The 16741-nt window shown below is 43.3% G+C and overlaps 1 protein-coding gene across 4 annotated transcripts in view; it reads left to right on the forward strand.

Annotated features, from left to right (window-relative positions):
• The window catches only part of PNPLA7 (patatin like phospholipase domain containing 7), a 143465-nt gene that overhangs the window by 18139 nt on the left and 108585 nt on the right, over positions 1-16741 (forward strand). For all 4 annotated transcript variants that reach the window (XM_062011637.1, XM_062011638.1, XM_062011639.1 and 1 more), the window contains exons 10-16: positions 2504-2632; positions 4664-4744; positions 5313-5457; positions 5981-6073; positions 10586-10686; positions 12105-12251; positions 16568-16645. In XM_062011637.1, coding sequence (XP_061867621.1) covers positions 2504-2632; positions 4664-4744; positions 5313-5457; positions 5981-6073; positions 10586-10686; positions 12105-12251; positions 16568-16645 — 774 coding nt within the window. The remainder of the gene's footprint in view (positions 1-2503; positions 2633-4663; positions 4745-5312; positions 5458-5980; positions 6074-10585; positions 10687-12104; positions 12252-16567; positions 16646-16741) is intronic.

Consider the following 16741-nt stretch of genomic DNA (forward strand, 5'->3'; position numbering starts at 1 on the left):
AAAAGGCTCCTGCACCATTATCCTTTATTATCCTAAAACTGGCTTTCTGAGAAACTGTCAGTGTTGGTTTGGCCTCACACCAGCATTGTTCAGGGCAAAACCCAAATGCTTCACTGGCTGGAATGATATATTGTGCTTATTTTGCCCTTTGGAACACTTCATGCTTATCCTTTGTCCAGTGATTAAAGATTTAGTAGATTTCCTCAGTTTTTCACTATGTATTTGGTGTGGAGATTGACAGGAGATGCAGTTAAAAGCAGGCTAGATTCATTTTCTTCTGTATTTGAGTAGAAGGCCAATTCCAAATGACTTCTTTGGCCAAAGCCAGGCTTTAAACTTGCCTGTAAAAGCTGTAAGTGAGGAATGTTGTCTTCAAAAAGGACAAGTGCAGCACCTGGGGAGGAACAACCCCCTGCACCAGCACAGGCTGGGGGTGACCTGCTGGAGAGCAGCTCCAGGAGAGAGACCTGGCAGTGCTGCCTGATAATAAACTGCCCATGAGCAGCAACGTGGCCTCGTGGGCAAGAAGCCAATGGCAGCCTGGGGGCAGCAGGAGAGTGTGGGCAGCAGGGCCAGGGAGGTTGTGCTGCCCCTCTGCTCTGCCCTGCTGAGGCCTCATCTGGAGTCCTGTGTCCAGCTCTGGGCTCCCCAGCTCCAGAGGGACAGGGAAGTGCTGGAGAGAGGCCAGTGCAGGGCCAGCAAGATGCTGAGGGGACTGGAGCATCTTCCTTGTGAGGAAAGGCTGTGAGACCTGGGGCTGCTCAGCCTGGAGGAGAGAAGGCTGAAGGAGGACATAACTAATAATTACAAATATCTCAGTGGTGGGTGTCAGGAGGTTGGGGCAGCACTTCTTTCTGTTATATCCAGCAACAGGACAAGGGGTGATAGGGTGAAGCTGGAACACAGAAAGTTCCACTGAAACATAAGGAAAAACTGTTTCAGTGTTTCAGTGAGGGAGGCTTCTTCTCACCTGGACACGTTCCTGTGTGACCTGATCTAGATGGGATCTGCTTTAGCAGGGGGTTGGACTAGATGATCTCTAAAGGTCCCTTCCAACCCCACCATTCTGTGATTCTTGGGGTACAGCAAAAGCACAGAAATATAATTTGTCAATTTCTTAATTAGAAGAAACTCAGGAAAACTGAGGACACTTGGTAGCTTTGCAGCGTAGGTCAAAGAGTTGTTTAACATTTCAAATCCCTCAGGAACTGCAACATCAAAGCTATTAATATCATCCTCAGATTTTACAGAAAGGTCAGCTGGAGTTGGTGTAATTAAGAAATTGGTTCCAATTAATGTAATTTAATTTTAGAATTGACTTCCTTGTGACTTCCAGAGCAGCAGCAGGCAGAGCTGGAGCTTTATTTTCTAGAGGGTTAAAGAATATGTGCAGAAGGTCCTTGTACAGAATCTGTCTTGTTTGCTTTAGCTGTGTTCCTTGAGCAGAAATTGTTTTGCAGTGATGGTATTTAGTTGTCTGATGGTCTGGAAGACTTGCAAGGTTTTTTTCCCTCTTAATCAACATTTAGCATCTGTGTGTTTAGTGTTTGGAAGAATTTGCCTTCTGCTGCTCAGGAGGAATCATCTGAAGCTGTGAGGTGACTGATGAAGTGGAAGCTCCACTTCTTCCTTAGCCCCTGCTCTGTAGCACATAAGGACTGTCTTTGTCTTAAGAATGGTGGAAAAGTCAACATTTCAGGTATTAATAAGTGAATTAATGGCTCATATTCTTCTTAGTGTTTACTGATGGCTGGAAGGGATGTTGTCTGGGGTTTTTTACCCAAGAGCTTGGCAGTGGATTTTTTGTTCAAGGCATGCTTTCCAGTGTAAAAAATTCTCTGTGTTCCAACCATTTACAGTTTTATCTTTCTTTGGTTTGTTCATTCTCCATCTGTTCTTTGATCAGCTCAGGATGGTCCAGACCCAGTTTAGTAAAGAGAAGCTGTTTGGCTTTGTCACTTGGATTATTTCATTGTTATGTATATGTAGGTACATATATGTCTTAGAACACAAGGAGTCTGCTTGGTTTTTGTCTTACTCTGTGATGTATGTAATTCCTATACAGTTTTGTTCTAGTTCTGGTGATTGTGTGAGTGTGTTACTGCAGCAAATAGCTTGGTTGTCAGGTAAGAACATGAATAAAACCTCTTTTCTCTGCAGTCTTGAATAGCTGGAAGCTGAAATACTTCTGAAGCCTGTCTTTGCCTATCAGATAACTGTAAGAGCTGATGGACTAACCAGTTCCCCTGAGTCTGATACACCTTGTGGCAGCTCTTACTTCTCTGTCTCTGTTCAATGCTGGTGAAGGTGCTGGTGTGAATTCACCTGACCATGCTGACTTTATGACACCACCCCATAGGTTAGAGAGGACAAAGTAGTTTGAGGCTTTTTGTGCTCAGATGGTGTCTGTCAAGCATAGACAACATCAAAATCGAAATTTGGGATGTGATTTGGGGTCAGATAATTGCTGGATTAACCTTGTGTCTCTGAAACTTTCTGTTAGGGTCACCCTGCTCCTTATAAGACGGTCTCAGCCCGAGCAGCCATCCCGTCCACCATCCTGCGCCTCCCAGCAAGTGCCTTTCAAGATGTGTTCCAGAAATACCCTGAAACACTTGTCAGAGTGGTACAGGTGAGTGTGGTGGTGAAGTAGAACTAGGGGTGGGTGGGTGGAAACCACTCTAATTTCAAAGTTGCAAGCAAGACATTTGAAGTGCTACAAGCCTGGGGAGGAGTGGCTGGAAAGCTGCCAGGCACAGAGGGACCTGCCAGTGTTGGTTGAACAGGAGACAGAAGTGTACCCAGGTGGGCAAGAAGGCCAAGGGCATCCTGGCCTGGATCAGGAACAGTGTCATCAGCAGGAGCAGGGAGCTGATCATTCCCCTGGACTCAGCTTTGGTGATGCTGCACCTTAAATCCTGTGTCGAGTTTTGGGCTCCTCTCTCCAAGAAGGACATGGAGGTGCTGGAGAGGATCCAGAGCTGGGCTGCCAAGCTAGGAAAGGATTTAGAGCATGTCTCAGCTGAGGGAAGGGCTGAGGGATCTGGGGCTGTTGAGCCTGGAGAAAAGAAGGCTCAGGGGAGACCTTCTCACTCTCTACAACCACCTGAAAGGAAGCTGGAGCCAGGTGGGTGTGGGTTTGTCTCCGCATAACAAGCAATAAAACAGGAGGAAATGGCCTCAAGTTGCTGCAAGGGAGGTTCAGGGTGGATGTGAGGAGGAATTTCTTTGGTGCCAGGGCTGTCAGGCATTGGAAGGGGCTGCCCAGGGAGCTGCTGGAGTCACTGTCCCTGGAGGGGTTTCAGAGCCGGGTGGGTGTTGCACTGAGGGCAATGGGCTGGTGGCTGATAGGGCTGGGACAGAGGCTGCACTCCATGAGCCTAAAGGTCTCTCTCAGCCAAAACAACTCCATGATTCTAAAAGTTCAGCAAGCTTAATATCCTGTTGCAGATATGTAACTGTTCAATGCAGATTCTTTTCAAGATTTGGACTAGTTTTGCTGTTCCTCTCATTCTTACAGCTCTAGACTTAATGATCTCAGCATTAATCATGTGCAAGAAGAAATGATTCATATGTGCACACACACACACAGAGACTTGGTTTCTGCCTGTGGTAGCCTCTCAAGCATGACCTGCACTGTAAGCTTGTTGATCCTGGTGCAGAAGAATGTGCTGGCAATGTATCATGGTTGTGCACCAACAAGGCTTCAAAAAGGTCTAGAGTGTGGAAAAAGAGCATCCCATGTTCTGAAAAAGAACTGATGGATCCTCAGAAGCTGCTTTTTGAAGGGTGATGATAGTGAAACTCCCAAAATGTGGACTGACATGTGAATTTCCACTTCACTCAGAAGCAATTGGAAAGAGCTGTGGGTTGTGTTAGTTTTCAGTTCCCCTTCCCCTGCTTTGCCAGAGGTCAGCCATTCTCAGATGAGCACTGCCAATGTTGTGTGCCTCCTGCAGATGAAGCTAGTGCAGGGGCTGGTGTATGAAGGAGATCACTTCAGAGAGCTAGCCAAATGGTGCCTTTTCCCCCAGGTGTAATAGGCAGAAGGGCACATGTGACCTGATGAGTCATTCTGGCCCATCTTTCTGTTTTACTATCACTTCTAAATCTTTTCGTCCTTGCAAAATTGTTCTGGTACCTGGATGATTTGTGAGTGACATGTGAACTTGCTAATACTGATGGCAGAGGAGAACAGATCATTATAGCAATTTAATGTACTCTGTGAAAGCTGATACAAAAGAGAGGGTGGCTTAAGAGTGGGAATAAGCTGCCAGAGCAGAGGGAGGTCAGGTGGCAGTGATATTAGAGTGCTTGTAGAGCAGCAGCACAGGCTCTGTATGGGAAAAGCTGAAATGAGAGGGGGAAAAATGGAAGCAAATGCATTTATTTCAAGGCATGTTTATTAGTAATGTTTACAGAAGACAAAAAGTGTGTTTGGGAGTAAGACTTTGGATTCTTGTGTCATCAAATGATTGTAAAGTCTTTGGTAAATCACTTGAATCTCTCTTTGCCTCAGTTTCTCAACTGCTAAAAAGGAGTTTCAGTCTGTATCTTATCAAGTGCCTCCAAGCACTCTGGTACATAACTGTATCTGAAAGCAGGAATGAGTGTGGGAGAATGCTGCATCCATTCCTACTGCTTCTTGATTTCCCATTTCTAGATCATCATGGTGAGGCTGCAGAGAGTGACATTCCTTGCTTTGCACAACTACCTTGGTCTGACTACTGAGCTCTTCAACTGTGTAAGTTTGGGGCACACTTTATCTGCTCCTCTTATGCTGCCTGTCTGTGACTTGGCACAGAGACATTTTCCTTCCTTCAGAAGATCATAAAGCAAATGTTACATATAGATTAATAATGACAGTGCTTGAGAAGTAAGGTACTTGTTACAACCAGCCCATAAAATGTAACCTACACTGAGGCCTGGGGAATTTGGTGGGGGGAAGCTTAAATTGGAAAAGACTGAGGAGGTCTTATCTCAGTGTGGTGTATGTGCCACATTGTGCACCTGCATCAGCATGTTTCAGGTTAATGATACTGAGTTGCTTCTGCCTGCAGCAGTTCAAAGGATGATGTGCCCTTGGTGGAAGAGAATATTGAAGCCAACTGGACATGTATCAGCCATTGGGCCCTGATGGGATGCACTTAGGAGTGCTGAGGGGATGGGCAGATGTTGTTGCAAGGCTGCCCTTGAAAAGCTTTGATCCCTGCAACTGGGAGAAGTACCCCAGGGGACAATACAGGCTGAAGTCTTGTTTTGCATGTATGAGTGTGTGGTTTAGAGCTGCCTTTTCACCTTGTTTCTTGCAGCAGAGCCAAGCCATCCCGCTCCTCTCCGTGGCAAGTGTCACATCTGGAGGAAGTTCAAGCAAAGCAGTAAAAAGACAAGTGTCTAATGTATCAGAGGAAGATCGTGGAGAGAGGTTTGACAAAGCTGGGGAAGCACTGGAAATAGGTAATGCTTCTGGAAATGTGTAGAACACTTCATGGTGTTCTTTAGTTGTGCTGTTGATCAGAGGATTTTTACTTGATTAGAGTAGTTTGGGATTGTCTTAAATCAGTTTCAGGTTTGAAGTCTTTGAGTAGTCCTTAGCTTTAATAGGAAATGATGGTGTTAATGGTATTGAGGGGGAGGGAAAAGAAAAGGCTCTTATTGTTGGTTTCATAGGAGGAGCTATGACTCCTGCACTCTAGGTACTAGCAGAGGTATTGTTGGCTATCTGTAGGCTTTCAGCTTGAAGTGTGACTGTGGAAGCTGAACCTAGGAAAATAGATTGACTTGTTTTTTGCCTCTGAAACTGATTTTAAAAACAAATCAAATCAAAAGCAGGAAGCAGGTTTAAACAATGTATAACATTGTTGTATCCAATTCTTTAACACAGCTTTTAGTAGATTTGGAAGTGGGTAGGGAGAGGTTCTTGCTGTCAGTGACTTTAATTAGGGCTCATACCCATGTAACACTTGTTTCTAAATTTCAGATACATTGAAGATTCCTGGTACTGAAAATTCTGAGCATATTTTCAGAAGGAGCCTTTCCTCACCTCCCTATGCAGGGTCTACAGAGACTCCTAGTAAGTACTGCTGGGCAGAACCATGGGACATGTGTAATGTATCTAGTCCTTTGGGGTTACATCATCTCCCTGTTTATGTTGGGTGATCATCTTGCAGTAGTGCTGTGTCCTAACTCATTTGTCAAAAGTTTATTTTCTGAAGTAACAAATGGACTATTATCTAAAAGAGCAATCCCCTGTCTTTATTAGCACTGGGGAACACAGAGTAATTTGGCTACTGAGAGACCTGCAAATGAAGAGCTTAATTAATTGATGTAACTGAAACAGCGCGAGTTAGGATGATGTGCTGTCATCTTTCATGCAAAAGATGACACATGATTCTTGCTTGGCTGATTTGTCCCAAAGAGCACATTACATGGCTTTGTTGCTTTTAGAGGAATGTTTTTTGAGTGAGTAATAAAGGTAATTTATCATTGAATGCCCTGATGAGACATTTATGAGGCTGAGCTGTTTTACTGCTCCAGTATTCATTGTGGTGAACTTCAGTCATCTCCTTGGTGTATATCTACATCTTCCTCTGAGCTTTATGGTCAAGGTAAAGAGACTGGAACTTCTTGGGTGAAGTCTTTTGTTAGCTGAGTACAAAACTAACCCTCTTCAGGTGGTCATAAAGTCATGCTTAGGTACTGTAGTTGTGAATACACTGTTAATAGAGAAGTCATATAAAGTTTAATCAGTGGGATGAAGGTTCCCTGGATTCATTAGGAGATATGTGTATTGCTTACATTGGCTATTAAATGGCTTAGGAGGTAAAAACATACTATGAGGAGTTACAGGGTATGGAGGCAAGGAGAAAGGCAGGACACAAGCTGAGGGAGCCTCAGTGTAAGGTTTCTAACACTTGTTGCTATCCATTTAAGCTGGTGGTATGTAGAAAAGAAAAGAATGGGTGGTTAAGCTACTTCATTTTTAACAGCAGAGAGCTGATTCACCTCCTCTTCAGTTTCTGCTGGGCATATGTACAGTGCCCTGGTGACATTTTCTCATCCCTCCTGTGTTACTGTCTAGAGGGATGGATGTGACAGAGTAGGATTTTGACCAGCACTAAGTAGATTGTCTTTCTGAACCAGATGGACAAGTTAAGGGAAAATACTGAACTGACTCATGCAGGACTTGGCTTTCTTTTCATATGTGTTAGATTCTTTTGCACTAGGCATTATAAAATGTACCATCAGACTTGAGTCAGTGGTGAATTAAATAATGCTTCCTCTGAACATAGCCATTTTCCCCCCAGGTAAATAAAGTAATGGAGTGAGATCTGCCCTGAAATGCCACTAAGGGAGAGGGTTTTTAGAAGCCTTTGTGTGGAAGGATCCCTGCATACTTAACAGTGAATATGTCCATTTGTCCTTCCTTTCTCCTTTTATGTGTTTTAAGAGTTATGTCAGGGTACAGAGAGCAAATTAATTTGTCGTGACAGAAGGAGCATATCTAATGGGGTAATCATGATTTGCCTCAGTTAACAGATGATTTCTGCTTGCTGCACTGAGGTTACAGTCACTGTGTACATGGAAAGTGTCTTGATGTCTGTCATTAAAAGATCAAGATCTTGCTTCAGATTCTATCCCTCTGTCTTACTGTGTGTTCAGGCTCCATGTGAGTGTTGCTTATATTCATTATTGATTCAAAGAAAAGAGCATTCTCTGTTATTGGTCATACAAGTGCTATTATCTTAGAATCATAGAATGGTAGGTGTTGGAAGCGACCTTTAGAGCTCATCTAGTCCAACCCCCCTGCAGAAGCAGGGTCACCTAGATCAGGTCACACAGGAACATGTCCAGGTGGGTCTTGAAGAGCTCCAAGGAAGGAGACTCCACAATCCCTCTGGGCAGCCTGGGCCAGGGCTCCCTCATGTTAATTGCAAAGCTTTCCCTTGTGTTCCAGTGGAACTGTTTGTGTTGCAGTTTGTGCCCATCACCCCTTGTCCTGTCACTGGACACTACAGAAAAAAGTGTCAGCCCATCCTCCTGACACCCACCCTTACAAATGTTGCTGAGATTCCCCCTCAGCCTTCTCTTTTCTAAGCTGAACAGCCCTAAAGTATACTGTACCAGCTATAGTAACCCTTTATGTGGAGTTAGATGTAATTGAGTCGTGTGGAGTGTCTGGGCACCTAGACAAGAGTAAAGAGAACAAAATAAATCAACCAGATATTTGTATGTAGTAACTTCCTCAGTTTTATTCTTCCTAGATCCAAATGTTCCCAATGTAATCTTTTTTTGGAGGTTAAACAGCATCCATTTTTATTGCCTTGTCTTTTGGTGTTGTTTTTGGTCAAGAACTGTTCCTCCTTCTTCACAAGTGAAGCCCTGAGCCTCCAGCACACATGGTGAAGCCCTGACCCTGCAGCATACATGCAGGAGCAAAGAACCACCTGCATTAGGCAGGGCTGGTAATTCAGCGAGTACAGGGAGGGAGAGAGGCAGCTGAAACACTGCCAGGGACTGTGCCAGTTGCCATTGTTTTTGCAGTGATTTCCATACCAGCAGTGTGTGGGATACCAGTGAGCATGTGTTCACCAAACAGGATTGCATTCCACTGCCTTCTGGTCTTTTGACTCAACGGCTCCAGTTAAAGCTTGCTCTGCTCTGTCCTTTCTAACTCTCATTTGAGCAACAAGACAGTTTAATTAATCACTGTGTGGGAAGCTTAGATCTACAACTGAGATGAAGACTTCTACTTTGAATAGAAGTCTGGTAGACATAAGCTTTCACATTTAGAATACCTCCTCTTTTTCATCTCTGTATGTTTTTAATGTGCAGAGCTGTGGAGAGGATGCTTTTCATGCCTCCATGCCCATTACCAGCTTATTTAGGTTTAAGGTGAGAAGCCTGTGTTTGGATTTAAAAGGCATTTGGTGCGTTGGGGCTCAGTAATTAGGCCCACACTGGGATCTGCAGGGCAGTCAAATTGATAGGTAATCAAATCAGCCCATATGGAGTTCCACTCTGCTATTTCTGCTATCCCAGCTTTCTTGCTTTATAACTGTTTCGGGTTCTTTGATGTTGTAGTGTGTGTGACATTCAGGTAGTAGCATCAACAGCTTTGGTCTAACCTTTGGCCCAGCTTGTTGGCTTTCTTGTTTGGAGGCTGATCATGAAATGATGTTGTGACCCAGTAGCAGATGTGGATCTACATGCAAAGATTTGGTCATATTTGTAGGTAACATGGAAAAGAGTACTCTGAGGGAGATCTGAGTCTTTGGGACAGTAGAATTCCTTCTTATCCTACCTGGGGTGGAGCCAGGAATCATCTCCTTCAGATATAATTGTATTTAAAGCAAATAAATGTGTAGACAGCTCTTTGTGGGAAGGGAACAATTTCACGTGGTCATGTGTCACCAGAGCAGCTCCATGTTTCCAAAAGCCAACTTTCCAAAGATCAGAGCCATCCTGGGCAAACTTCAGTGTGTGTGTGGAGAGGGAGGTGGGGTGGGGGACAAATTCAGAATTAAACCCTTAAGCCCTTTCAGAATGTTTTAGGTAACAAGATTCAACAGTCAGAAAGACAAATGCTTTTCCTAAGGACCCATCTTATTTTGGAGCAGCAATTGGTATTTAAAGAGGCAAAAGTATAAGAACAATGTAGTGACAGAAGGAAAAGGCATAAGGAGAAGAAAAATCTCTCAATACCATGAAACTTTGAGATGTATTACACATAGAAATAGAATGGAGTTTGGTAAAGAAATTGCAATCTCTGCATGGTTCTTAAACTCATCTGTAAGTCATCAGGCTGATGTGTGTGTATCTTACTCAAGGTAATCAAATAGGAGGGGTTTCCCAGTTATGTGCATTGCTGATTCTCTCCTGTAAGTTCCTGGAGGGTGGATGGAACAGCCAAGGAGTGAATGTGATTAAGATGTATTAAAATTGGCAAGTAAAGTAGTTTTTAGTGACTTCAAGTTAATGAATTAACAAAGTGAGACCTGTAAGGGAACTCCCAAAGTATTGCTCAGCATGTGATGAGCATTGAACACTTGGACAGCTTGTAGAAGTGATCTGAAGTTACTTTAGACATTGGAGGGAATGCTTTCTATGGAGACATTGGTAGAATTTGCTGATCAGAATATTCTCCCTATGAAGGCTCCTGCAATATATTGGATACAGGAAAAGTTCCTTGGTTTTGGTGGAGAAAAGGTTAAAAAGAATCATTTCCTGTAAAGAGTGAGGAAAATCTGGGGGATTTGCCTCTTCCTGATGATCATCAGATGTGACTGACTCTGATTTGTATACCTCCAAATAATTATTGGACTTTGTACAAGGGTGGATGTGGGAATACTGGGACATGTGTGTGCAGCATCTCAAGTGAGAAGAGAGAAAGTTCCCATCACGTTTGTCAGGTGAAAGGGAACTGGGAAATAAATCAGAAGGTGAGGCTGTCACTTTATCCCCCTTTTTCCCCAGAAACAAAGAAACAAACAAAAACTTGTTCAACTTTGTGTATTCTCTTCTGTTTCTGAGAAACTCTTAAGAAAAGAGAAGCTTAAGAATTGTTTCTTCATGTTGCTTGTAGACAGTCCCAGTGGTGCAAAGTCAGACATGGACATGGCCTATGAGAGAGCCCGAGTGCACTTTGGCTCAGAGGACACTGCCAGCAGCCCTGCTGTGGGCAAGGTAGGTCACCTCCTTTGCAGAAGGCTCCAGCATGTTTCTTTTGCATGATATACTTCCTTACATCATTATTCTTTGAATAATTCAGATGTTTTCCCTCTTACTTTGTACAGAGGTGCAAGGGCAGCATTTCAAGTTGTGATATTTGGTTGTTTTATATTGTTTTAACTCACAGCAGTTTCAATAGATTTTGGTGACTTTTTTTTTTAGTGCAGAGCTTGATACTCTGTGGAGATACCCTTGGCAAGAAATGGGAAAGCACTGCTACAACTTCATAATCTTAGCTATTGCCTTGCTCTGACTCACAAAAGGGATTATTTGGAAAGGTGAATTCATCAGACTGTGCTTTATTGGTGAGAACAGCAAGGAATTAAAAACCTGTGTGAGGCTGTGCACTGCCTGTAGGTTTGCAGCCTTGATTTACAAAGCTCTTTCTATGATCTGTTTGTTATGAGTATATTCCTGGAATCATAGAATCATAGAATGGTAGGGATTGGAAGGGACCTTTAGAGCTCATCCAGTCCAACTCCCTACAGAAGCAGGTTCACCTAGATCAGGTCACACAGGGACATGTCCAGGTGGGTCTTGAAGCCCTCCAAGAAAGGAGCCTCCACACCCTCCCTGGGCCAGGGCTCCCTCACTGAAACACTGAAATGGTTTTTCCTTATATTTAAGTGGAACTGTTTGTGTTCCAGCTTCATCCCATCACCCCTTGTCCTGTCACTGGATACAACAGACACAAGTGCTGCCCCAACCTCCTGACACCCACCATTGTGATATTTGTAAATGTTAATAAGATCCCCCCTCAGTCTCCTCTTCTCCAGACTAAACAGCCCCAGTTCCTGCAGCCTTTCCTTGTATGAAAGATGTTCATCAGACTGTGCTTTATTGGTGAGAGCAGCAAGGAATTAAAAACCTGTGTGAGGCTGTGCACTGCCTGTAGGTTTGCAGCCATGATTTACAAAGCTCTTTTTATGATCTGTTTGTTATGAGTATAGTCCTGGAAGTGTAAAAGCACAAAAATGCTCTTGAACTATAAAACTGCAAACCAAAATCTGAAGACAAACTGTGGCTCAATGTGACAGTGACAGACATTTTCTCTTTTCCTCCATCTTTGCACACAGTATTGATCAAGTTTTAGTTCTGTCAAGCTGGCAGCTGCCCAGTTTCTGAAGAGTCTCTTATTCTTCCCTTTCACAAGCTGTGATGAATAACTTCTTGTTTGACTTGAGTGTCAAGCTCTGCAGAAAAACACAAGGATAATGAAGTTAGCAAGCTGTTGCATTTTTGAAACCCCAGCTTTTTTCTTTTGCAGGCCACCAATTGTGGGGGATAGAGAACACAGATGATCCAGCAGGTTTTTGCTGGGTAGGTGCCAATGCTGTTTAAACTGGTCCTTACTGTGTGTCTCTTCTTTGCAGTCGATACTGAAGAAGACTGTGACAGTGACAGAAACTCCTTCAGCAGTTTTCCATTACAGTGCTGTGCAAGATCCCTGTAATAGCAAACATATTGATGCCATTGTTGAAGCAGCAAAGAAAGACCTTTCAACCTTGATGAAACTTGATGTAAGTTACTGCAGGAAGAAATGACTTTGGTTTTGCTTTTCATCTCATTCTGCCAGACACTAGAAAGTAAATTGTCTCCCTAGTATACTGTAGATGAGTTGAATGTTTTAGTCTCTAGGCTGTTGAAGTTATTAGCAGGACTGGAATAAATCTGAGTTACTCTCTCATTTGTAAAGCCTCTCCTGGGATGCACTGTGTGAATCTCTACTGGTTGGGTATAGATTTCTCCATGTGATGAGAAGTAAACTTGCAATTCCTGCCACCTTTTCGTTTCCTGCTTTTGCATAGTGTGAAGGAGTTATGTAAAGGCATCCAGGTGACTGCTGCATCTGTAAATCTTGCTGGCAGGGTGAGAGAGTGTGAGTGATACTTGGCTTTAGGGAATTGAGTTGCTGCATCTGGCCAATGGCTCTGAGTGCGTTTCACAGCCCGTGCCAAGTGCAATGCTTGGTGCCCTCGCAGCTGCCTGTCACCTTTGTGTTGGAAGAGGGAATGAAAAGGTTTGTTTTCATCATTCCTATGATGCCAGCAGTATTTCCATTACAGAGGTGCATCTGCTCATGCAGCTAATCAGATGATTTGGGGAAACTGTGCATCTGTGTAAATCAGTCAGAGATGGCTGAGTTTTATCACAGCATATACTTCAAAAACTCAAGTGTGCTGGTGCCAGAGGGCTGGGCACAGGTGCTGCAGCCTCCCCCTCTGCTTTAAGAGCTCTCACCAAATGACACTTACTACAGCTTAGAAGATTTTCCTTTTGGATTTTAACATCCTCTGCTGACTGACAAAGTGCTTCCCTTACAACTTCCTGGTGATAACTTGTTCTGTGTTGTTGCTGATTTGATGAAGGGCTCCCTGTTAGGCTGCAGGAGACCTCCCTGCCTTGGTTCATTAGTTTTCAGGGGGTTTTTTTAGGCATTTATATCCTTGTGAAAGGCTACAGACTATCTTAGAAGAAATTGTTGTTCCAAATGCGGTAGAGTAGGACTAGATACCTCCATGTGTCCTGTTCAACCTCCATGTGTCCTGTTCAACCTCCTGTCTTTGGTAGGACTGGCCATATGATGCCACATTGGACAAAAGTTTATACCCAAAGTACAGCTGAAATTTTCCTTTTTAGACTTATCAGATCATGAAGAGAAAATCCAGTATTATTGAAGCTCCCAGCTGCATCACTTCTTTATAGATCTAGAATAAATTTCTCAGCCAAGAGATTAGAGTTGAAGTTAATTGGAGCAGTGTCCTAAAAATGCAGCATCTAACAGGCAGTGTTTTTAACATGAAGATGTAAACAATGCTGAAATAAGGTAAGCTTTTCCAACTGGACATTATAGCAACTCAGCTTTTCCCAATCAAATAAGAATCTAGTGGAATGTAGCCAAATACTGGGAATCTCATTTAGAGTTAATTTAGTTATTTTTCTTCCATGCAGGATGGCAGAAATTGATTCTTTTACAGGCAATGGAAGAAAAATGATACTCTGAAAAGTTTGTGTTTAATGCTACTTACCTAAGGGAAGAAAAGGAATTCTGTAAACTCCTTTCTAAAAAAGTTGTCTCAGATCTTTTATCTCTTTGCTGCCTGGAGGCATTTTAAGTTGTCATTTTTTCAGAGCAGCCAATCAGGGTAAACAAAATCAAGATGTGTTGATGACAGATGGGGGGGAGGGGTTGGTTGTTTGGTTGTTTTGTTCTTTTCATGAGATGGAGAGATGGAGAAGAGATAATTTACTACAGGAGAGGCAGTTTTATTTCAAATACCCTTTAAGTATCTGGCTTCAGGAACTGATTTTTTGGTTGAAATAACTTGAATTCCTTGCATCTGGCATGAAGGGTTTTCAGTCTCATACAGCTTTTACATGCTTTCAGCTTTATCTGCATTTATGGTGTGAGTTAGCCAGTGTTGCAGGGCATAGCTTCTGTGTGAGTTAGAAGGGAATTGCCACTGACAAAATAACTTGTCTATCTCAGTTAACTACTGCTTTGGTTTGTAAGTGGTTTGTTCTTTCATTTCTGCATCACAAACCCCTGTTTAATTTGTTTTCTACTATTGTAACACAAAGTAACTTGCTGTGAATGGATTTTATTGTCTTGGTGGCTTCTTTCACTGAATCTGAAGGGCTGGAAGGGAGCTGCAAAGCTCATCCAGTGCAACTCCCCTGCCAGAGCAGCACCACCTAGAGCAGGGCACACAGGGACTCATCCAGCTGGGTTGGGATGTCTCCAGAGAAGGAGCCTCCACAGCCCATCTGGGCAGCCCCTGCCAGGGCTCCCTCACCTCAACAGGGAACAAATTCTTCCTTTGGAAGATGTTTCTTTGGAACCTCTTGTGTACCTGTTTGCCCCTTGTCCTAGTGGCTGGAGAAGGCTTGAGGGAATCAGGGCAAGGTTATTTAGCTCCAACCCTATAACTATGCAATGCTGAACTTGGGTTTCCTGGTCTTGCCCAGACCAGAAGAGAGAAGGTATTAGACAGTGTAGATCTTGTCTGTGATCTTGTTTGTCAACTCCTTTTATTGCTTAATCAGGGTAGCAATAGCAGAGAAAAGTGAGATTTCAAGGACTGCTTGGAGGTCATACAGTTGCTTTTCATGGCAGAATCAAATATTGCTAAGTCATTTCTGGTGGATTTTTAACTAAGCTGTTCTTAAAGATCTCCAATGGTGAGAGCTTCAGAGCTCTGTGTGCAATCTATTCCAGTGCTTAAGCAGTCTTGGACATGAAGAAAATCGTTGCAAGGATTTTGTTAGAGCTAATGCAGCCAGAAAAAGCTGATAAGTAGAGCTCATTAGTGAGCTTGTGCTCCCTTACTGTGAGATACTTCCCTAGCTAAAACTTTGTCTTTAAGAATAGTCCATACTATACAACCAGAAATGTATAAATAGAGAAAAAAATAATAGAAATTAGTGGAGTTGATATTGCTGAACTGCAATATTTTGACAGGTGCTTATCAAGTTCTTTGCCTTGGGCACGTTCCCATGCAACAGATTGGCTTCAATAAAACTCTGTTTGGATGAAAATCTGTCCTTTTTATCAGCTGTAGGTGTAACAAATAATCCTGATTATTTCACTTGCCCTAGTTTCTTTTTTCTCCAACCAAAACTGAAAAGAGGAAAAACGTGGCATAACAGTTACAGTGGTGAAGTGTTTGCATCTCTGCTGTGATGCTTTCTTGCTGCAGTGAGCTTAATGACTGTGTGCATGCAGCTCTCTTGTTTTTAGGGGTTCTACCTCTGTGGCAAAGGACTGATCTAGGTGGGGCCTGGTTTGACAAGGGGTTGGACTAGATGTTCTAAAGGTCCTATCCAAGCCCTACCATTCTATGATTCTGTGACTGGTCACAGCAGTGTCTGGCTTTGCCTTGCAGAGATTAAACTGAGAGAAGCCAGGACTGCAGTGTCACTCTTTAGCATAACATGAGGATCACAGAACTGAGCCTAGGGTTTTGCCTCTACCCTTTTAGTAAAACATTGAGCCTCTTTTGCTGATTTGGGTGAAAGTTTGGCTGAAGCAAAGGTGTCCTGAAGCATTATAGTGTTTGATACTGACTGCACGTGGGACACCAAAGTGGAAAGAAAATGCTCTCTGTGCCTGTTGGTTGTGTGTGTTGTGTGCTATGGGTTACAGTGGTCCCCAGCTTTGGACCTGGAAGGAAGCTACTGGTCAGCTGATGCACTTACCCAGATCATCTCCTTGCCATGGCAAGGCTTTGAGATTGAGTCCAAACTGAGGGCAGGCTTTTGGAAAGACTCTCCCTCCCATATGCTCTGGAGTCAGAAGGAGTATTCCCACTCTCCTATGCAATCCACATGTGCATGTACACAAGAATTCATTACTTCAGGGAAGTTCTGGTCCACTGTGTGTATGAAAACCTACTATGCATGCCCAGCACAGCTGAGCTGCGTGACCAGGGAAGGGCTGTGATAAAGCATTAGATCTTGTCCAATTCCTTCCTGGTGGAGACAGTCTCCTCTGGTACAACCTTTCTTTTGACAATAATTTCATATTTCATGATTTTCACACCAGCTGATAGAGCTCTTTTTTTTTGTTATAGACCCTTAAAAGGGTCTGAAGGCAAAACTGACAAATACAAAATCCTTGAGAGTCCAAGTCTGACCAAGTGAAACCAATGAAACCATTATTTTCTGGCAGAAATGTGTGTTGTGTAGAGAAATACAAAGATCAGGCACCATGTTTTAAAGAGATTCAAGTACTTACAACATTATTGGTGAGGGAGCATCCAAATAAAGCATTCTTGTATCTTTACACGTGCACAGACAAGTAACTTGTACCTCATCCATTCCCTTTCTTCTCCAGGATCCTTCATTGCTGAATGGCAAAGTGACACTGCACCAGGTTACTGCTGGGACTGTGCTGTCAAGGCAAGGAGACCAGGTAAGTGATCCATGAATGTTCTCCTTGATGTAGGAGGGCCACAAGGGTTGGAGCCCCTCTCCTATGAAGACAGGCTGAGAGAGTTGAGGTTCTTCT

This window comes from Colius striatus, chromosome 19 (genome assembly GCF_028858725.1).
Source record: "Colius striatus isolate bColStr4 chromosome 19, bColStr4.1.hap1, whole genome shotgun sequence".
Lineage (NCBI taxonomy): Eukaryota > Metazoa > Chordata > Aves > Coliiformes > Coliidae > Colius > Colius striatus.